Source organism: Sparus aurata, chromosome 4, assembly GCF_900880675.1.
Source record: "Sparus aurata chromosome 4, fSpaAur1.1, whole genome shotgun sequence".
In the NCBI taxonomy this organism is placed as follows: Eukaryota; Metazoa; Chordata; class Actinopteri; order Spariformes; family Sparidae; genus Sparus; species Sparus aurata.
This window is the reverse complement of record NC_044190.1, coordinates 17494064-17517862: the sequence shown is the minus strand read 5'-3', so window position 1 is coordinate 17517862 and position 23799 is coordinate 17494064. Positions and strand designations below refer to the sequence as shown.

Below are 23799 nucleotides of genomic sequence, written 5' to 3'. Positions count from 1 at the left end.
ATAAGTGGCTGAATGAACACGGAGACTCATTTGCTCACTAGTCCTTCTTTACAGGCCGACTTTATTTATAAACTTATCTTACTCTGAGTTTACAACTTGCTGATTAATAAATTCAAAGAAAATGTGTATAGCAATAGTAGTGGTGTTAAGATGCTCCGTGGTGGTGACGTTTAAAATGCCACTGCAAAGTAAAATGTTTTACTTTTATTTTACTTTGTTATTTCATTTGCGCTTTGACAGTCACGAGTGGTGTTCATCTGTGATGATAACCTGGCTGAACAAAACGTGTTGGTATCGAGGAATGGGATATGGCTCTTACGAGAGTCCACTCTTCTTCTATATGTTCCAGACATTCCTTAATACAGTTTAAAGTGTCACACAGGTTACACTTCTCAAAAGTCAAATTAGCAAGGATATTTCCAAACATAGACCCAATATGCGATAGATGTAAACAGACCCAGGCTACCTCCTATCACATGTTCTGGTCTTGTCCGAAACTTGTTCCTTTCTGGTCTTCCTTTTTTGATGTCATCTCTAATGCTTATGCTTGTAACATCTCGCCTTCTCCCTTGGTTGCTGTTATCGGGTGGTTTTCTGATCCAACCGGATCTGTCCCCCCTGTTCACTTACAGAGGGTCATTGCCTTTTCCTCCTTATTAGCTAGGCGCTTGATTTTATTTAAATGGAAGGCTGTTACTCTCCATCACACCACTGGATTTGGGACGTTATGCAGAATGTTAAGCTGGAGAGGATCAGATGTACCCTCAACGGTTCCATCAACAGATTCTACAAAACCTGGGAGCCTTCAATAACATACGTGAACAATTTACCTGGTCTGGAACTGGATTTCTGAATGTTTACACCTGCCCTTGGTCAGTCCTGTAATAAGGAATGCCAGGCGCACTCGCCGATGGTGTTTGTCTTTTGGTATTGTCTTATTTTTTGTTTGTTGTTTTTTTGTTTTTTGTCTGTCCACTGTCTATAAGTTTGTTAGGTCGACTGTGTGTTTGGTCTGTCTCTGTTTTTTCTTTTTGTGGTTGTTGGGATTGTCTCTCTATGGTCATTTGTTAAATGAATAGAGAATAAGATGTTTTTATATAACTGAAAAGATACAAATAAAGTGTTAAAAAACAAACAAACAAACAAAAAAATGTGTAGGTATCATAAACTTGAGAATGCAGCACTGAGTTCCTCAGACAGCTTAACAACCCTTCACACCTGGGCTCAACTAGCCTCCGAAACCCACATGAAGGCCGGTTGGGACAACTACCCACAAGTGGCCCCAACGACTCTGAAACTCAGAGCTCACACAGGTCTTTAATGGTCTTTAATGAGTTGAAAGGCCTGCGGTTCCTCTCCAGTCAGTTAGAACTGAAGAAGCTTCTTGGGTGAGAGTTGAACCGCCTTGAACAAACTGAAACGCGTCCAGCTGTCACTCAGTAATACCATGACCTGGATGACCCTGAACCTTCATCGACATCTTTATGAAGAGTGTATTTGGCTTCACTCAAGACCATAGTGATGTTGATGTCTGTCATTCTTTATTTTAAACCTGTAATCCTGTTAGTAAAATCCTTTTTTACCAAATGTAAACGTAACTAATTACTTTTTTTTTTTCATTAACTTTACTGGAGTACATTTACTTTTGTTGTATCCGGATACTGATATTTAACTGGTGAATGGACGGTAGCAGTTAGCCTACTAGCCGTAGAAAGAAAAACAAATCTAGTATTAAATAATACAAAAGGTCAACACAGATGTCCGTTAAGAAACTTAGATTAGGTCATTTCTTGACTGAATTGAGAAATATCTGCGCTTTTTCACTTCTTGGCAGAAGATTAGACTAAATTTCGCCTGTGGGAGTAAAAGGATGTAGACGTTTATCATAAACAACACAACTAATTGCACAACTCCCAAGAACTTTAAACTTAAAGCACTGAATCAAGGCATACAGTATTTGACATGAATGAGTTCAGGGGGTCCAACCCCCGGAAAATATGAAATTCATGGATTGTGTTTCATCTACTCTGGTGATATTCAAAGAACGAAATAACAAAAAATGTCAACTACAACAGCGCAGACTAATTCAGCTTGCAGTATAAACTTGTAAAAATCTGTGCCATCAAGTAATATTTATCACCTTTAGTCATTTTTTCTGGCCCTGGCGCTTAAGATAAGTCTGTGCACACCACTACCCTGTGTTTGTCAGTTTCTCGATGGGGACTGATGTGGTGCAAGACCCCTGATGGACAGAAGAATTGTCATACATTAGGAGAAATACAGGGGAATTGTGACCATGGGAGGAGAGATGAAAAACGTGGGTCTCCTTGGAAAACTGAGGGTTGACAAGAAAGGGTCAAACATGCTGTTTTATTATGGTCTTTTCTACCTTTAACCAAATTCTCTTTTTGCCGCTTTATGTGAATAACATTGATGATATAACAAGGACAACAAAGACTAAAACGTGAACTAACAAACATTTACATTTATTTAATTGTTAAAATACAGGAATGGGTTTTAGAGATGTTATGTATGTAAAAACAGAAAACCCATCCAAACATTATTAATACATGTCAATGATCCATCACTAACTTTCAAGGCATTTAAGAGCTTAAATGTTCTGATTAAGTGTCTCAATCATCAACATCAACACAGCGAACAGGTTTACCGGGATGGACAGTTTTCACACATGAATCTGAACAAAAATGACCATCGGCAAACATTAAAACATTTAGTTTTTGTTAAAAGCAAATGCTGCAAGCTTGGAGGATGGATCCAAGGATTTCTTCTTCTTGGCACTGTTTTCATCAGCTTCTGCCTGTCCATTTTCATTTTCCGCTCCTCCTCCTCCTCCTTCTGCTCTTTTCCTCTTCTTCAGATCTGCTGCATCTCCGGTCTGCCCTTTTGCTCTTTCCGTCCACGACTGTACCAGAAAAAAAGAAAAAAAGAAAAAAAAAAAAAAAGGGGACATGAAGAGCACATGTTAATTACCAAAGATGACAAAACGAAAACAGATTGTTCTTTTGTCTCAACCCGGGCTCCGAACACCTACATGATGATGACTAAACATTTGAAATTGCATCCTGTCATGTATAATCACTATTGACAGGCTGCATCTCTTTGGCCTGCCGGCTCTTCTCCTCCTCGTGCTTTTATTTTTTTTTTTTTCGCTCCCTGAGCCGAGACAAAAGGAAGCACCTCCCTGGACGTAATGGAGCCGGGATGAATCATCCGGCCTGGTGAGTGGACTGGCAGCAGCACAGGCCAAACACACACACAAACACACACTCTTCACCTCCAGCACCCAATGAAGCACTGCTATTAACCCCGTGCATATTCACACAAACACTACCATTACAGAGCTGGTAGATGGTACAAGCTGTGACGTCTCGCTATTCAGTTGTCATTTGATTGTATTTGGACAGGATAATGTGATTTGGAGCAACTGGTTTCAGGTCAAATTATCATCATTGTCCAGGTTTTTTTTAATTCACCACAAACCATAAGTCAAAGCTTTGCTACTGAATTTCATCTGAATTGATTAAAGGAGAACTTCGGTTGATTTAAACATGCAGCTTCATTGCTCAAGCTACCCTTGACTTGCCAGTACCGAAGACGCAAACACATTTGATCCAGCCATTACAGAGCTCCGTGAACGGAGCATTGACAGCTAACAGCATGGGGTCAGAACTTTACACTGTGTTTTAAGCGTCTTAACATGCTCCACATCTCACACCAAAAGTTATGCAACATCAGCAGACACCTTACAACACAGCACTGTAGCGTGTATGACTCTAAATGAATAAAAAAGTAGTTAAAACAGTGTGTTTGTGCAAGGAGCTACTTCCCTGTTTGTTGACATCCGTGTGTTCCGGTAGCTAGACCAAACTAGTATATCCATCGAGTGTGCACTTAACAGGCTTAACAGGCTATTGTAAGGCTCATGGCTCATGGCAGGCTGTAACATGGACATGTACATTATGAACAGAAACACGAAAATGCTGGATTACTTTTCCGTCTCCGCCAGTGAGGGAGTAAGTACACGCTCGATGGATATGCTAGTTTGGTCTAGCTACCGGAAGACACGGATGTCAACAAACAGGTAAGTAGCTCCTTGCACAAACACACTGTTTTAACTACTTTTTTATTCAGTTTGAGTCATACACACTACAGTGCTGTGTGCTAAGGTGTCTGCTGATGTTGCATAACTTTTGGTGTGAGATGTGGAGCATGTTAAGACGCTTAAAACACAGTGTAAAGTTCTGACCCCATGCTGTTAGCTGTTAATGCTAAGTCTCCGTTCACGGAGCTCTGTAATGGTTGGACCAAATGTGTTTGCGTCTTCGGTACTGGCAAGTCAAGGGTAGCTTGAGCAATGAAGCTGCATGTTTAAATCGACCAAAGTTCTCCTTTAATCTGCATGAGGCGTTGGTTGGAGTTGGTGTGGGTGTGTTGCTACAGGTGGCAACTAAAAGAGAGATCAAATCAGAAATTCAGTTGGATTAAATTAACTCAATTTAGTGGTGGGACCGATGGACAGAAAGTAACACGATCATTTTTATAACTGATTAATATTTCAGGTCATTTATCAAAAGAAAATCAATTTTCTGGTTCTGGTTTCTCCAGTGTGAGGGTTTGCCGTTTTTCCTTATTGTTAATAATTGGCTGTGTTCACATGCAACCTAATATTCTACTAATGATCAGAATAATGTGAGAATAAAAATGCCTCTTGTAACCACCATAGTTGGAAAAGCCTGATCCGATCCAGCCCGATCAGAATGGAATGGTGGCGTGAACCTTTGGTAATGTGTTTAATACGAACATATTAGTGCCAGGTAACCACGTTAAAGTATAATCTAATTGGAATAAATATATTCTATCTGCGCATGTTCTCCTTTGTTGGGGTGACATTGAATCACGTTGCCTCTGAGAGGACCGAAAATCGGCTGTTGCAAAACAGAGCAATTCTTTAATTCGGATTCATAAAACCTACCGTATGCCCGACGGTGTTGCTTTTCAACTTGCAAATGTGTGCAGGTGAATCTGCTAAGTGCCGACTGGTATAAACACAGTGAAGATGTGATGAACACTAGCCCTCAAAAACACAAAAATGCAGTTTTTTTCCCCTTAGTACACATTTGTTGTGTTCAATTTGCCGAAGACTTGAATGCATCTCAACTTTTGAAACCGTTTTCATGCAAAAACTGTTGGAATACAAATTGGAGTTATAATAAAAATTTGAACAACACTGGAAATCACTCTGGAACTGTCCTTATAAAATAATTGAAAACTGTATCGTCACACTTGTTCCCCTGCAGCTCGCTGTCTCTCACACACTATTATCATAAGATCAATGCTTTGTGCCCTCACGGCCAAAACACACTCCACCAGGTTCCCAGGCAACAGGCCTCCCCTCCCCTCCCCCTCCACACCCACTTCCTCTTTTCTTTCTGTCCGTCAAGTGTCATCCAGCTTTCTGCCGAGAGTCATGATGAATGCAGGGTCACGACCTAGTTACTACACACACACAGACATACAGATTGACACCTGTTAGCACTCGGGCGGATGAGAGGATGAGGTGTGTAATTACGGACATAGGCGGCCTCATTTATTCACCCGTCGAATGTCCAGAGCCGACAGAACATCCGGTTTGAAAAATGTTTCAGTGAAAATCTTGGACAATATAGGACTCTGCTGCAGCATGCCATGACTTAGTTCAAAATGTTGATCAAAATAGTGAGATCACAAAGACTGATTATTTTTCATTGTGTATCATTTTCTTGATTAATAGATTTGTTCAGTAAAATCTCACGAAATGATGACCATCAGTGTTTCCTAAAGCCCAAAATGATGTACTACAATATCTTGTCATAAAAATATATTTTTGAAGCTGAAATCTGAGAATTTCGACTTTCTTAAAAACATTGTATTTGGATATTTTCAGCACAACGCATAATGATGTCTATTAGGCCTTTACAGGACTTTATATGTTATTATTATATAATCTATTCCCAAAAATTACAGCAGTTTAAATATTGGCAAAAATCAGCAGGTTGGTTACTGGACGGTCAACAACAATTCCTGAAACAGGTTAATTAGTGTTTTTTACATTTTCGGCTCATTGTGTCACTCACGCCTTCTGGATCAAGGTTTATAAAGTGCTTTAATGTGTGAACACTTACGACTGTGGGTCAACTAAATAGTTCTAAAGGGTTTTGGTTGACAAAGAAGTTCTTCATCTATTAGTCATATTTTACGAGCGTTTTGCGGGAAATGAGGTATTTGTCTGTCGTCATTCATTACGTTAACATGCACACAGTAAACGTGACCGCACAGGAAATTGGACGATGCATTCACATCCATTGAAGTAACGTTGTTACACCCAGCTGCTTTTCTGTCACAGCGACATTTCTCTTGTCTGAGGTCTCTGTCAGACACAAGTCTGGTTGCACGGTGTCGAGGAAGGGGTTAATGGGCCTGCAGCTGATAATTAGTGCCGTCTTACAGACTAATTGATGGGTTTCTTTGTTGGTTTTTCTCTTAATTTGGTATTCAGGGAAATCTAGAGCAGGCAGGATGAAATGGAAGCGGCTCACAGTATATTCCCTTCAGAGAGAGAAGATGAAGTACAGATATCAGATGATACTATTTCACTCCATCTTGTCTCTTGGTAGAGTTGTGGTTTTGGTCAGCTAACTAAAAGTAATTTCAAGTCCAAGTTTATCCATCCTTTTGTCCGCAACAGTACAATTTGAACAGTTCTTTCAGATTTCCTGTATCGTTTGGCACAAATAAATAATTTATAATATACTTTTTGGAAGATGCAGACATGATAAACAAAGATGGATGTGTACTCAACACACGATGTTTGTGGATTTGAAGAGATAGTCTGAATATTGAGGGTTAAATTTAGAGATACACTAATATAGGAACGCATCATCACGCTTATTATTTGTCTTAAATTTAAAAACACCCTCCACTGTGTCTGAAAAACTTGTAACATATTTTTTTGTTTTATTTCCCCGGCCAAAAATGGCTGATGAATAACAAAAATCAAGTTCTTTGACGAGGACTTTTAGAGGTGCACAACTCCAACTCGGTCAACAGTAATTTTGAAAAAAACTTTTCCAAGATCACTCAGCAGATTTCTGACCACTCTGGTCAAATGTCACATTTTTTACTTGCATTGTATCTTTTATCATCCTCCCCTCTGAACCCCTCAGTGTTTCATTACCAGTCGCTCTTCTGCTGTCAGCGCCCTGAAGCGTCCCATTGCTTCTTTTATGATGTCGGTCTCCTCCAGGTCTGGCTGGTCAGCTGTGATACTCTTCCTGTTCTCCTCCAGCCAGAGCTGGAAGCCCGTCTTCGGCCTGAGCGCACACAGTCAACATTACAACCAAGTAAATCGACCTTGGAGCTTCTAGCAAAGTCATTTTTAAGAGTTCGAAAATGTTACCTCTTATTTTCAGTGTTATCTAGTGGTGAGGCTGGAGGCGGGACATCTGGTTGTTTCTGCTGATCCGCAGCCGGCTGAATGTTCTGAGTCTTCTTATTGGCTGCCTTTGAGCCAGTCATCTGCAGCAGAGTGGACTGAGTCTGGAGGGCAGAGACATAAACAATAATAAGAGAATCTCAATGAGTTTACACTTGCAGACTTGCACTCAAGTCTGGCAACATGGATGCACAACATGCATGGTACTGTCTACAGGTTTAATCAATTTAAATACGGATGCATTTGGTATCTGTTATCATATGTATTTGCCTGACATCAATTTCTTCGCCATGGTTTGAGTATTTTTACCTTCGATTTGGGCCTTGGAGCCAGCGGTTTGAGGACAGGGCCTTTGCTTCCTTTCCCAGCAGACACGCTGAGCGGACTTAACTTCTTGCTCGATGTCATGTTGTCCAAGATGTTAGTCACTCGAGGCTGACCGGACGAGGACGAAGATGATAGTTTCCCTGAGCCGAGCACCTGCACGTTTCCCATCCAGACGTTATCAACAAAACGTGTCAGTCTCTCGTGAACTTACACCCTTACAGTCTTTTAGCGTGTTCAGGTTTAACTAATTCTAAATCAAACAGTGCTGACATCAAAATACTTTCGGATCTTACCTTGAAAGGGTTTGCACGTCCAACTTTAGCAACTGCAAAGAAGAAAGCAAAGAGAGACATTAGGTGCTTTAAAATAAAAATTACAAATATTAAAATTGTGGCAGTCACTACATGTAATAATACACAGCAGTCACTACACCTCTGACTAAACAGTCGTATGATCAGAATACTACTAGTCATTTACAGAGCATAAACTTCAGTCAGCTAACCAAAGAGGATTTTCCTTCATCATAGTTACAAATATTGATATTGACACACTACACGGATGATAAATAATATGTACCGGACACTAACAGCAGCAAAGTACTCTCTCAACCCTCACAGTGATTCTGACACCATCACATTTACACATATGAAGTATTGGAGGTGTGTACTCACTTGGTGTCAGAGATGGTTTCACTGGTGAACCCGCTTCTTTAGCGAACGGATTCACACCTGCAGTGAGAGAGACACAATTCAGACACGTCGTTGGCATCCTGCGCTGAGAACATATGCGTGTAAAATGAAGCTGAAGGAAAACATTTTAACTGACGTTTTCGGATTTCCGTTGACTCCTCTGTCTCCATCTCCTGTCCATCCTCTTCCTCCCTGACCTCTTCTTCTTCTCCTTCTCGCTCCTCTTCCTCTTCCTGACGACGTCTGTTGCTGTAACATCCTCCTGTGACCTCACTCTGGCCGTACCTGCAGCAAACACAGAATAAAATCAAGAATTGCACCTGAATTCCCAGTACTGGAGCACGACAGCGCTTGTAAAAAAAAACAAAAAACAAAACACATCTTTCACATGTTTGGCAATTAGGAACATCTCAATCCACATCCAGACTCAAGTGCTTTAACATGGGCTGTCTACCAACATCAAGTCTTTTAAGTGTACCAAGTTCCACTGATACTGGTACTGAGAACGATGCTTTATTCCAAGATCTTATCTGAGTTACACTTTTCTACAAACCTTTTATCTGTATAACAGTAAAAAGTGTGAATAGTTACATAGTTAATAGTTACAACAATTACTACAACAGTTCATTTCTGAATTACCCAGAGGTCCGTCTGGTGTATTCCAGCTCCGCCTCCTCTTCTTCTGGCCCTTCCTCCTGGATCTGATTGGCTTTCTCCAGGGCGATCTCACTCAGTCGCTCGGCGAGGGCCATGCGCCTGGATCGGGACGCATATCGAATGGCCAAAGTCACCACGCTCTGAGTCATCAGCTGTGCCAGCTCCACACAGCGAAACTCTCTCTCCAGCTTACAGGACAACTGGAGGAAAACATAGACTCTGCATCAGTTTATTCAGCTAAACCAGTGATTATTTTATAAATAAAGAGTGATCCTCAGCTGGTGTGTGAGGAGTTTTCACACTCACTGCAAACATCTTCATGAGCAGCTCCTGCTGCTCCTTCTGGGACCGACTCAGCCCATCCTCATCTATCTCGTAGCCGCTGGTAGACAGGAAGCTGTAGTGGTTGTGGAAAAGGGATGAACGCAAGAACTGCTCCTGGAGGACGAGAGGACGATGAGGTGAATTTGCACTTTCAATTCACATTACAGAGAACATGATAAGCTTTTGACTGCCTCTCTGAGTTCATGAATCTCACATGTGAGCAAATCAAGCTGTCTCAGGTGTGTCTGGCATGTTTACCTCCATCTGTCCTTTCTCTGTGGTTGTCTGACATAGAGGCAGCTTGAAGGGCAGGATGGCCACAGCAGGTCTGGGCAGAGTGGGAGGGTACCTGGAGCCTTTACACGGAATACACCTGATTGGACGAGAACAGACTGGATTCAGGAGATGAAGAAACCTTGAGGGCGTAATTATTTACTACCGCTAACAACAGGATAACATTGGGGGAACAGAATCAGGACAATGTGAAGCACAGTTGTTTGTTGTGCATATTGTATTCTGGTTATTGTAGATCAGATCAGTCCTGCTGAAAATTTTTCCAAGCATGTCATGTCAGTCTTTAGACTTGCGCCCAAACTTTGAGGCAATAGCATGTTTCAGTTCATTGTTAGTGCCTTAAAGAGAAGACGACATATGACTGACTTCCGAGCTGACATGAAGACAGAAACAGCATGGTGAGGACGTGTGAATTCACCTGAGCTGCTGAGGGTTCTCGTGCACTCCAACAACCCAGTAGTGATCTGATTTACTTTTGCACGTCTCTCTGGTGTTGCACACTGGCGTCCATGTGTTGCCCAGGGAGCGGTTCAACATCCGGACCACACCCTCCGAGTCCACAAAGCATGGGGTTCCTAATTATAAACAAAAATCAACAAAAGGTGAGAGAAAGCGTTGCAGGAGAATTAAAAACATTTATTTTTCTTCTTTGACACACTGACCCTCAGCAGTGAATCCGAGCCAGGACAGGTGAGATTTGCGAGACAGTGGGAGGGGTTCGCAGTTGATGAGCTGCCTCTTCCTTCTACCAAACTGCAGCAACTGGACACCGAGAGCCTGCTCTCCATCGAAACCTGTACCTGAGGATGGGAAATGACACGCACGCACAAACATAAGGCCAATGCATTATTTCACCTTATGATTGATCACTTCATTATTTCTTGAGTAACCGATAAATCATCCATCTATAAAATATAAGAAAATAGCAGAAAAGAAATGCCTTGATTATTTTGTGCCTGTTACATTGCTTCTTCCTACAAATGAAGTTCAAAATAGGAAAATATTCCGTTTACAGTTACCACAAAGAAAAGTAGCAAATTCTAAGTTAAGAAGTGGACAATTAGGAATGTCTAGCATGACGGCAATTATTAAATCAATCCAAAATCTGTTTGTATTCCTGAATTTATAGCATGTAACTGTTTATGCTCTATTGAGATTGAGGAGTCACGTGCTGATTTGGGTTGATTTGGGTGGGGTCTGAGCCGGTCGGCCATGATGGTAGGAGACGCTATCGGTTGTCAGGGGCAACGCCTGCAGAACTTCACAGAGGCGCGACTTAACAGTCCAGAGCTCTTTAATTTCTGCGCATTTATTATTTCGGCGGGACAGAGACGGATCTACGAATACGAGAAAGAAAAGGAAGAAAGTAAAGCAATGCAAAAAGATAAGGCGAAAGAAAAGGGACCTTACAGGAACAAGCTCACACCAAGCGCATAACAGCGGTATTTGGAGAAGCTCTCGGAAATCGAAAATATCGACCCATACGAGCTCCCTGCAGAGGAATGGCACAGAGACCGGGATCATTTACCTCCTTGCACATACATGGACATCGTCAGTTACCTTGTTTTTGGTGTAAGTTACTACACAATGCAGGAGTTTAAAAGCCACAAGTCTTTGGAAAGTTACGAGACTTTCTGCTGTGGCTGGGTGCAGGACTTGGCCATCTACAAGCCTCCAGGTGGTGAAAACAGCGTTGTACTGACAAAAAGACATTTTTAGAGAACGTACCCGAGTGTAAATGCAGAGGCAATACTGAAGCAGTTTTTAACGCAGCAGTGACTACCAGGCATGGTAAAACAGTGCGGAATTGTAAAAACCTCCTCTACTACAGAGTTAAGAACACACGTAAACAATCGTGTTTTGCCGGCGGCATCCTGCCATCATGGCGGAGAGGGGGAAGATCCCGCGAGATCGAGGGAGGGGCTTTGTACCATGACGACAACTCCTCACTCTCAATAGAAAGCATTTGCATTTAGTCCAGCCGACTTGTTGTACAGGGAAAAGTTTAGTTTTGAAATTGAATCCAACTTTTCACACAGTGACCTAGACATTTTACTGAGTTAAGCTTTTCTTGTATTTTAGTCAAGTATCATACATTGATAGCAGATGGATTTAAGAGAGCTCAAGAAAGTGTGTATGTGTGTGTCTAACCCCGGTGGTATATGATGAGCAGCTGCTCTCCGTGTCCAGCCAAGCAGACCACGGGCCCCGGTAGGCTGATGATTTCCCTCTGCACTCCGCCGATGGAGAAGAGTCGGAGCATCAGCGCGTCGGTAGCAACCGCCGCCCAGCCCTGACCCAGACACAGCGCTTTGACGTCCTCGTCGTTCGGCAGATCCACCATCCACTCCTTATTGGTGTCCCATGACGAGAAGTGGAGGCACTGAAGCTTACTGAGAGGAGAAGAGGAGATGGTTGAAACATTTCCTGAGAAAAATGAACAAAAAAAAAAAGACCAAAATGGGATCGAGTTAGGTTCACCTGGCGAGCTCGTCCGTGCTGGGGCAGGCCAGTAGCACGGCCTCCTGGGAAAGATCAGCCATGGTGTGACCCAGCGAGTTGGTGAGGTGCATGGCGTGGTGGACGGCGGAGTCGTGAAACTCCACGTCGATGGCGTTGTCCTGCTCGTCGTTGTAGCCGCGAACGATTCCCACAGAGTTCCACATCTGAGGTACAATTCAGCTGTTAGTTCATGTGTGACTAAAACACCATTTTATTCCCCTTCAGTTCAAGATGAAGGCTTGAAGGTCACACAACAACATAAAATGATCATGTTGGTCTACAATTTAAATTCGTCTACCGTCCTACCATGAAGCGGTGTGTGAGGTGTGCTGGCGTTGAGCCTGGCTGAAAGGCCTTCTGGGGAGGCGTAGGCATTGGTCCCTCATAGACGGGACGCAAGGGCACCAGGGGGGCAGCTGCAGGTATGACAGCACTTCCCGTGTCGTCATCATCCCCGAATTTGTCCTGACCGAGTCTCAGCGATCCTGTGTCTGAAGGAAGAGGAATAAATTAAAAGCTAAATCCACTAACTCTTCATTCACCTGAATGATGCATTTAGACTGTAACAGTTAAACAAGTCAACAGAGGTTTCATGTTTGTTTCCTTCAGAGCTGAGAAACTAACCATGAAGCTAATTTGCGGAGAAAAGTTCAACAGGACCGAATGGTTGGCAGCCAGCAGCCAGATTCATGAGCTTCATTCTAACTTAATGCATTACTGTTCATTCCTCCAGTGGACTTCAACAGACTGGAAGATTCTGTAGCATGCAGGCTGACGCTGCTCTGGAAGTTTGTGGTGGCCCAACAACTTGATAACAAACCAACACCTTCATGTTTTTGTTTTGTTCCGTCATTTGTATCTGACCATTCCCCCCCCACACTCACTCTTCTTCTTTCACTCACCTAAAGAGTTCTCATCATCCAGGATCGCCCCTCTGTTCCTCACACGCCCCGTTGCAGGCATCAGGAAGTCATCGTCGTCATCATCGTCGTTCCCAGTGACAGCTTTCTTAACCGGTGAGTTGGTGTCACTCAGTCCTTCATCCATGACTCTATCATCATCATCGTCGTCAAACAGGTCGTCATAGTCTTTTGCTGGCTTTTTTGCTGCTGGTGCCTCCTGAAAGTCCAGCGATACCATAATAACTTTAACTTAAAACAATGAGAATGATAAATTGTGTGTTAACTGTAGGGCGACATAATGGAATACAAGAGCGCTGGTGCAATTTCAGAGCATGACCTTAGTCATGGATACTGTTTGACAGAAAAGAAGCAGGAGCTACACGTTGCCTTGTTTCTAATTTCTAACCAATGACCAAAGAGGCTCTGGTACATTTGATTTGAAAGCAGCATTTTAATCCTGTTTTCGGAGCAGTACCTCGGTGGTGGTGGTGCTGGTGGAGGTGCCGAGTCCATCCAGCAGGCCCAGACGGCCCTCTGTGTCTGTGTAGGCAATCTGGCTGCCGGAGGGATGCCAGGCCAAACCGCATACTGTGAAACCCTTTTCATGCTTCTGTCTGCAGCAAAGATAAGAAAACTTCAACTGCAGATATCCCAAATTACATTTGTCCCCGCACAGCACTGTGGCACCAAAAATGGCATCAAAAAATACAATACAATTAAAAAAGTTGCAGTACCAACTCCAAAACATTACTATGCCTAATAACTTATAAATGAGAAATACAAAGATGTTTTTCTACAAACACTTTTGTTTTAAATGTTGTTGGAGCCGCAACACACGCAGCTGGAGAATGAGTCTAAATCCAAGCAGTTTACAACAGGCAGTGTTTTGATTATGATCAGGAACTTTCTCATCAAAGTTAACAAGATTCTGAATCTGACCAGACATCCGGTGTAGGATGACGTCTGTCGGTCTATCACTTTTGTCCAGAGTAAGACATTTTGACAACCAACAGCCACGCTGACAATTTGTGCATAGATATACTTAACATGACTGATTTTAACTTGTAACAGACAGATGTACATTGATTTTTAATAACTCTATGCTGGCATTCCAGCCAATTGTTTCTTGTTTCTCAGGAAACTTCCTGTGTTCATTTAGATAAAGATATATTGATATAAAGATAATATCAGCATCTGTGCATGTATCACAGAGAGGATTGAGTCTTCTTACTTTGCAGAAATGTTTGATGCAATTTAGAAACATTTGGCTTCCAGAGAACACTGACAAGGTTATTTTCCAACCGCAAAATATTACATAAAGTACAAATCTCTGTCAAAATGATTTTATATCTGAAGTTAATGGATCCATCTCAAATGCAAATGTTGCAGCTATGTGTTGATTTTTCTTCCAACTCTTCATTACATACCAGTATAAAATAATCCAGCAAAGGAAGAATCTAAAAAAAGTTGTTAACAGTTGGACAGAATTATTATTGGTGAACAACAAAAATGAAAACAAAGACGGAGGGCGGCCACGATGTTTACACTTGTGAACAATTTCATTTTCACGACCTTTCACCTAACTTTCACCCAGGATTGAGCCTTGAACATCATCAAAATCACATGCATGTTGGTTGTGCCGTCCACAAACTTTAACTTAAAGAAGCTGCTCAATTTTTATTATTCTAATAAGACTTCAGCTCTTGTTCTACCTTTATCTAATAAGAGTCGTCCCCAGCTATAAATCAATGCTGACGACCTTTTTGTAACAGGATGCTTTGTAGAACCGCTTTCATTAGGTTTTGATCCGTGCTGCAGCAGTTATCACCTTTAAAAGTTCATTGCTTGTTATCAAATCATTAATCAAATGTTATTAATCATCAGGCCTCCCTCCTTCACGCTTCAGCCAGGTGTGATGATGATGTGTCAGATTTTAAACTCCTGCTTTAAACAGCGCAACATTATAAAAACAGAACGGCTCTTGATTTCTGTAAATGCCCTTGTTGCGTACCTTTCCACACACAGCTTGCTGTTCACATCCCACACGTTCAGTGAACCCCCCACGCTGCCAGCTGCCAGGAACTGCCCACATGGAGACCAGGACACCACGTTGATGAGCTGCAGGGGAAACAATGGTGGGACCAAAAAAAAAAAAAAAAATCCAAAATAAGGAGAAAGGACCATCAATCTTCCAATCAGACACAGTCAGAGTATTTACTTAGATAATTTGCTATAACGTTGTTCATCATGACAACTGCAGAAGCTTTGAAGCATTCAGACAAGCCCTAATTAGCCATGAACATGAGCAGGTGTTTATGTGCACCTGGACCTCACCTGCGTCAGCAGATCATCGGACAGAGTGCTCACATGATTCCAGGACCCTCGCTCATACAGGTGCACCTTTGACTCTACAGGAACTGCTAAAAACTGAGCACACACACAGAAAGGTTCTCGTTATATCAGGATGTGGAAAATATGGGAGACTCTGCCAATCAAGAGTTGCGTCACTGACCTTCCCCGCCCCAGGCTGCCAAGCCAGCCGACACAGAGACTTCGCGTTACTGACGTCGTTGGTCTTCTGCAGCAGAGGCCAGCTGATCACCTGAGTCTGAATGGACACAAAGTAAATCAGCCTCTGACTGACTGACAGGCGAGATATAAAGTCTTTCGGTCGACGTGGTAAAACAGTGACATACCTGCTCCTCAATATTCCACACTACCACGGAGCCGTCACAGCTGGCAGATGCCTGACAGAGAAAGCAGACAAAGTTTACTGTGAGAACAGTTTGACATCCAGGTTAATAAAGTCTGCTTCAGTCAAATGTTGTTCACACAAAATTGATGCATTTGCAAGTGTACATTTCAAGTAGAGCAGGGCAATTTATAGGATTTTATATTGGAATTAGATTGCAGTGATATCAGGATTCTGACTAAAAGTCTCAGCCTGATGATATAGTTTTCATATTTTTTATCTGTGTCTACAACTGGACTGGACAGCAACATGTGAACACACTGTCATTATGATAATGGATAAAGGTTTACCCACCAGTAAATCATCTTTGGGGTCGAAGGCGACACTGAGGACAGGCGCTTCGTGGCCTCGGAGTGTTTTCTGTTGACTGCTGTCCGACACCTCCACCACCTTAACCATGAAGTCACTGAGGAAAGCAGAGAAATTGAGAATGAATACGTGCAGAGCGACATGTGCGGACAATCTGTGTCCACGCGTGACTAAAAGGACACACCGGCTGTGAACCAACACAAGTGCAAATTGTAAAATCAATGAAAAAGAGAAGCACAATAATTCTGATTTCCGCCAACGTCCGCCAGAATGCAGATGCCACATCCACCCTAACAGCCTCAGATACCTGATTTTTTTCATAATCAATATCACAAGAGAAATTACCAGGATGAAAATAGCAGCATCAATAAGCCACCATGCTCTGTGCTTTTATTGCCGTGATAAACCTGTTCAGAGCAAATCAATCCTGGTAGCAAACAGACGTTTATCTCCAATCAAGACTAATCATAAACCAATCCAAAGTGCTGCTCTGTCTGCGAGGAGGAAATATCATCCAGGTGCACTGCTGTGTGCAGCTCATTCTGCACTGGAACAGTAATCAGATCACGGTGTGGTTTAGTAATACTTTACACGAGACTGAACACAACACACACGTTGCGCACAAAGGCTTCAGTAGCCGCCACGAGAGAAGCCAGAGCAGAGTGAACGTGCATGGTTTGACAAAGTAAAAGTGACATTCGCTCTTCTTTCAGCTCTGGTTCCTCTCTGGGATCACGATGAAGCTGCCCAGTCAGCTGAACATCCTCATAACTTAATATATTCTTGAAATGTCTTTGTTCTCCAAGAAACCAACCAGGCAGTGGGATCGTTGCAGGGTGTCTACAGGTATCAGACACTGGCATGTAATGCTTTTAAAGACAGTTTTTTTTTAATCAAATACATGACAGACTTTGAAGCAAATCATCACTTTCTTTTTTAAGCACTGTAGGCAACCAGTAGGCAAAGTAAATTAGGTTAATCTATGTTTGGACAAAGCCAAGCTTAGACTTTTCCTCTGCTTTCAGTTTTTTTAAAGTGATCAAAATTCAAAACACTTTGGATTTTCAAGTCACTCTTCTACGTTCAGTACCTGGATCCAGCAGCCACCCTTGAGCCACTGTGGTTGAAGGTGACATGTGTGGCATTGGTAGTAAACCGGGTCAGAATGCCATCTGGATCACCGTCAGGAAATGTGTGGATCTGCACCGTGTTGTTCGAGCTCGCCGTCACCAGCTTGTCTTTCTAAAGAGGGGAGAACATGTTTTAATAAACCACCGACAGCTGCTGCAATGGTTACTTACAAAAGGCCTCAGTACAAATCAATCATACAGCTTGAGTCAGACACAACCCGAAGGCAGCAGGTGACCAACCTTCAGTGCGAGGGAGTACACCTTTTCACCAACGGTGATGAACTTTGGATCGTCATCATCCAAACCATCCCATATCCGAACATCTCCATCAGCTCCGCAGGTCACAAAGAACCTGAAAAAAGAAATTGTTATAGTTTAATTTGAGGTCATGAGATGGATCATGGATGGGGAGAAGGCAGCGAGAGTGGAGGTGGAAACTGACAAGTGTGGACATTTTGTCAGTTCAGTCACTATGTTGTGATTTGGAAAGCAAATTCAAAAATTATTGTTCAATACATTGTGACCTGATGTGTCTTTCCTCAAACAGCTACTGACTAATAATCAAGTGCGCTTTGTTAAACTGGATGATACAGTGTAAACATTTCACATGTACTCAATAGTGTCAAAAATAGAGACTGCAAATTTGAAACTGTTTCAATACTCGTTTTCTTCACTTGCTCGCTCTCGTCTCTCCAAAAGCCAATCGTCAAAAATTGCCTTTAATGCTATTGTGCTTAACACACAGTACACAGGCCTTTGTTATATTTGTCTTTTAATAACAAACACACATCTTGTGCACAATGTTATGAGTTTTTTTCCAGCATTATCAAACACCGTATGGGATACCAATATTTTCATGGTATCGTGAGTTAGAAATTTCAGTATTGTGACAACACTAGTACTGAACAACTCCAAGGTTTGACACAGTAAAAGCGAAAATCTTTACCACTGCAGCGAACCCCAAGTTTGACAGAAGAACATTCAATCACATCATCAATACACATTTCTAATGTCCACACTCTGGCTTAAAAAGGCAAGGTTGTAAAAGTACCCAAAAGTCAAACTTGAGTAAAAGTAAAGATACTGTGTTAAATTAATACTCTTGAGTAAAAGTATGTGATATTAAATGTAAGGGTAGATGAATTATTTGGCTGACATTCATCATTCTTCTGATTATCAGTAACGGCGATTTTCCTGTCAGATTGCCAATAAAATAAACACATTTTAAAATGTGCTACTTTGGCCCCGATGCAGCATCCTCTCACACCATGTCCCGCCCACAACAATATCTGACTGGTCACATGTCACAATGAACAGCTTGTCAACACTGAATAATCTGAATCTGAAAAGTAACTAATTAAATGTATCAAATAATTGGAATGGAGAGGAAGTATAAAGCAGCAGAACACTGAATACTCGAGTAAAGTACTTGACAACAGTACTTAAGAACAGAACTTGAGTAAACTGTACACAAAGAGTTTCATTTTTTACGGCAAATGAATATCGATCCCAAATATCGGTTTTCAGTCTCCTTGACATCTAATAATCAGTATTAGTAAGGATTACATGTACAGGTAAAGTCACTTCAAAGATATATTTACATTTATGTATATACATCCGAATCAGTGTTTTTTTTTTTCTTTTTATCTGATAAATTAAAAATGCTGCTATGTGCTATGGGTCGGATGCAGCATGCAATCTGCAAAGTAACTACTAACTGAAGTTATCAAATAAATGTAGTGAGTAAAATGTACAATACCTGCCTTCAAAATGCAGTGGAAGTATACAGTGGCAGAAAATACAAGTATGTACCTGAAAACTGTTCTTATGAACAGTACTTGAGTAGATTGTACTTTATTTAATCACTGGTTGTTTGAAATTTTGACACAAAATTTTAATTTTTACTGCAAATGTCCGTTTTCATTCTCCTTGATTTCTAATCATTGGTATCTGCACTGTAAAAGCCTGATAGAGGGGTCGACCCCTGAAGTAGTGAAGTGGTAAATGTGCAGGTAAAGAAACCTTAACATATATTTGCATGTATTTACACATATACATCTGAATCGCTGTTTTAATTAACTGCTGACTGAAGTTGTCAGATAAGCGTAGTGAGTAAAAAGTGCAATACCTGCCTTTAAAATGTAATGAAGTGGAATTATGCAGTTGCAGGAAATGGAAAAAATCAAGTACAGCACGGGTATCTTACTTAAGTAAATCAACCTAGTTACTTTCCATCACTGTTTGAAGGCCTACATGAACTCACATGGAGCACAGACGGTATTATAATGGCCAGAATTAAACGTTAAATGTTTAATAATTACTTTAAAGAGAAAAAAAAAGACCGCAATGACCGAGTGTGAGATAAAGACAGAGGAGTTTCAGTGACTTCCACAAACGCTGTCAGATGTTATTTATCTAAAAACGCAAACAGCCACAGTCGGTGAACTTCCAGAGAAAAGCCTCTACATGTCTGACTTACTTCCCAGAGTCATCGAAGCAGATCTCGGTGTGTCCCTCTGAGTGGCCGTAGCGCATCGGCTTCCTCTCACAAGGCATTTTCACAAACCACCAGACTGTCGAAAAGAGTAAACAAACCAAGGGATCAATACGTGGAGTTCAGACTAACACCCTATCATTACTTTTTGTGTGTGTATTCCCCGTCCTGTCAGTTTCTCCCATTGACGATGCTGCTTCTTTGCTAGCTTAAGAGTTGAGCTAAAGCTAACAATACACTCAATATAAGTTAGCTCACTGCGCTGTTTCAAACCGAGCGGTCGAGTTGATAAACGAAAAGTTTTAATCAGACTAAATTAATAAGTTATCTAGCTATTTATGACCTGAGAAGGCGGCAGGAAGGCGACTTTCAGCTTCCCCGGGTGATTCCACAGACTCTTCTCTTCAATCTCCCGCGCTGCGTTGAAAACAAGGAAGCGCTGCGTCACAACTCCCGCCAGCTACGTCATGACGCAACTGTCCAAACCCCTCCCACGTTGAGCCATGTGTGAGTGGCATGTTTCTTCATGGGTTCCTGCTCTTTCTGCCGAAATCTCGGATGATTGAGGTACATACCGCTAAAGATGAACGGACTCAACTGTTGTTTACATGTTCATGCTGATCTTTTACTTATTTAAACATAGAAAATAGCAGAAAATAGCAGTAAATAATACTTAAGGTACCAGAAATTCAACTGCACCATTTCAGAATCACATATGATATATGATGGGATTATATTTAATGATGTTTTAATATCGCTTTAATGGTGCAGCTGGTAAAAGTGCATCTGGAGTAGACTGGTCTTCATTCACCATGCAATATGACCCAATTAAAGGGTAATGCCACAAAAGGCTGTATACCACTTATACCACTAGCACATATGCAGTAATACTCCCCAAGACCTGTAAACACGCTTTGATGTGTAAAATTGTTGAAGTTACCTTTCAAAAGACCTTTCTCATTGGATCATCACACATTAACTATGGTATACATTTGTTTATGATTATCTTTATTTTTTGATAAACAATACAAATGTTTTATTCCAGTTATACTCTTAACTGAGCATTTGTATTTTGAGCAGCTAATCAAGATTTGATTTGATATGATGAATATTTTCTTGTATTTTTATCAGCTGGAGATTTTTTAAATGATCACCCCTGACTCATTTTGTATTTCAGACCACTTTTCCACCGTGTGAAAAGCCCCTAAATGAAACAAAGGCGAGGCTGAGAGGTCAAAACAGTTCCAGAAAACAAGTACTCACTCACTCATGCTAATGCTTGTATTTATTTAATTATTTATTCACTCTATCAGTTATTGATATAAAGCATATTTACCTCTTGGCTCTAACAACCTGCCATTGGCCGACTCTGGCTAGCTGGCTCTCTGCTCGCCTGTTTGAGGGCCGTCTCAGGGGAGAATTTGATTAGTGCAACAGGAAGTACTCTGTTGGCAGACAGCTGGGTGTCTAAATATTACATCCCTGAAATGTAATAACACACAAGAATGAGTTGGAATGGCAGTGTGAACATGTACAACAGGCCCCAGCCCTTATGCATGTGTTTTCTCGCATGACTTTATGAAACTGTCCTGAATGAACTAAAAACCCGAAAACCAATGTTTCCTTCCTCATATTAGGGTATCAGATGTATCATGAATCTCGTGTAACACCAGATGTTGGATTTGAGCTGCTGAAAAATGATGCTGGCTAACTTGATCATACAAGATTACATTAATATTTCATGTATGTGGTTCAGGACGATCAATAGATGTGGCTCCTCACTGTCCACTGAGTGAGTTTTGACATGTCGGCAGCCAAAGGGATCAAACGCAAAGGTAGATTTGTCCACGGCTGACAAATGTGTGTGAGATAGACATCTAAGTTCATCAGTCTCGGTCTCAGTTGTCTCAAATATCCTGACTTTTAATATTGGGTGTATTAGTAGTCATATTAAGACCCTCCCTGTCTGATAAGCCTGCATGTCTTTCAAATAACCCAGAGAGACAGACTAAGTCAGACTCTCCACCAGCTAGTAAAGTGACCTTCCTGTGGGAAATCAGTGGCATTCCCCTTTATTTTATGATAATAATAACAATTTCTATACAATATAGCAAAATTTGCTTTGCTTTGACAGACGAGGTGAAAGCAAAAATCTCCAAAACACAATATAGCAGAATAGAACAAGCTGAACAGAGGGAAGCCCGGACTGAAGGGAAGTTAAAACAACCAGGCGAAACACAAAATGTCAAGATGGATACATACAAATTAAAGGACTAAAAGCAATTGATAAAAAAAGGAAAAGAATCACAAAAGCAATTAAATTCAAATAATAAGAATAAAAGCAATAGAAGGGCAATAAAAAGACGACATAACCAGAGCTGATGTAACTCTCAGCTGTCAGCTCATGTAACTCAGGGCTGAAATTACATTACTTTACATTACTGTTCACTGTGTATCTCCAATAATCTAGATACATAACTTTTTATGTAGTTGCGTTCGTTTTCATTGTCTTTTAAATTGAATTTTAAACTGCTCTTAATGTCTTAATTTTAATGTCTTTCCAAGTCTCGGCAATGACCTTTGAAATGCCTTGTGTCTGAATGGTGCTTTACAAATCAACTTGACTCGCTTTGCCACGCTGTCTTTAGGGTAAATCAAATCTCCAAAAAGAAAAACATCTGAGCTGCAGCTTGATGGAGGTTTCCACTGTCCTCATCAATAGAAAACCTTGAATTTATGACAGAATTTAAGGCAACATAAATGTAACTTGCAACTGGAGAAAGATAGTTGTTGTTGGGTCTCGTCCCCAGGTCATTAAATGCTGACGAATTGGATTGGCAATGGACGTTAAATGGTAAAATAAAAATAAATGATGCTGACATGACAATGAGCCAGCATGCACTTGACCAGGACCGTGAAAACTTGTGCAGTTCAATGGAATAACATCTTTTACTCATTTTATTATTTACTTTTCCTGCTGGGAGATGTGAAAATGTCTTCCATTATAAGGACCTATTGACCATGGCAGACAATTTGACTTGTTAAAGGAGGAAAAGTACCGGCTCCATTCTATTTAGTATACCAGTAAGCCCTGTCACTGAGTGAGTGAGCAGGCACAACGCAGAGCTGTCATTTACGTCATATATTTCACCTGTTCTTTTCCAGCTGTAAAAAGTCAAAACGTCCAACATGAAAAGGGTCAGTTGAGCTTTTAGTCATCAGCGGACGTCACAGATTGTTGCCGTGGAAGCAGACATTAAAGAAAATCTATTGAAGGGTTAAATCAGTCTTACTTTTGTGGAAATGTCTAACAGTGCACTGGTGCAGAAGAGCCAGAAGCTAAGAAGCTAACTCCGTCTGACCAAACCGCCTATCAACTCCTTTATCTAACTGAAACAGTGCTTTTTTTTTAAATGATGAAAGTACAAAATGGAAAACAGAGCAATGACCGACAACAGACCAGCCAATTTGCCAAGCATGTAGAAGTAAAATGCTGATATCTGTATGACAAGATAAAAAAAAAATAAAAACGCTTGTATCTGAAAACCTAATTGCCGTAGGATGAATATTTCATACCCTGCTTTGTATGCATACAACTTGCCCCAGTGCAGATATTTTACACTGCTGGCAGGAGAGGGGGAGAATCTGAATGACACATGAATCAAGTGAAAAAATATGAATTTATGGAGGCAAATGGTCTTTTTTCATGTCCTTATCTCTCCTTTTGCTCCGGTGAAGCGCTGGCATTTAGAGGTGTCCTTTGCCGAGAGAGCGATGAATTGTTTTCAGAAGGATACTTCAAAAGCAGCATTTTCCATACCATTAGCCTGTCTAACTACGAGCAGCATGAACGGGCATGGATAAGCAGCTGGACCATTAAACCAGTCACAGAGATGAAGGAAAAGAATGCCACGAAAACAGCGTGAA

At 41.3% G+C, this 23799-nt stretch overlaps 1 protein-coding gene across 1 annotated transcript; it reads right to left on the bottom strand.

The window, feature by feature from the left end:
• Positions 1-2355: 2355 nt before the first annotated feature.
• On the bottom strand, positions 2356-20352 carry wdhd1 (WD repeat and HMG-box DNA binding protein 1). Its single transcript, XM_030415437.1, has 26 exons — positions 20216-20352; positions 19858-19951; positions 17619-17730; positions 17339-17490; positions 16234-16345; positions 15884-15934; positions 15700-15795; positions 15522-15614; positions 15199-15305; positions 13663-13801; positions 13188-13404; positions 12592-12776; positions 12265-12449; positions 11935-12176; positions 10446-10583; positions 10202-10358; positions 9748-9862; positions 9472-9603; positions 9148-9365; positions 8645-8793; positions 8491-8547; positions 8113-8144; positions 7802-7972; positions 7457-7596; positions 7235-7370; positions 2356-2923 (listed from the first exon to the last, which is right to left on the bottom strand). Exons 2-26 carry the CDS (start codon positions 19932-19934, stop codon positions 2732-2734), a joined length of 3405 nt encoding a protein of 1134 aa, XP_030271297.1. The 5' UTR covers positions 19935-19951; positions 20216-20352; the 3' UTR covers positions 2356-2731.
• Between the last annotated feature and the right edge of the window lie 3447 nt (positions 20353-23799).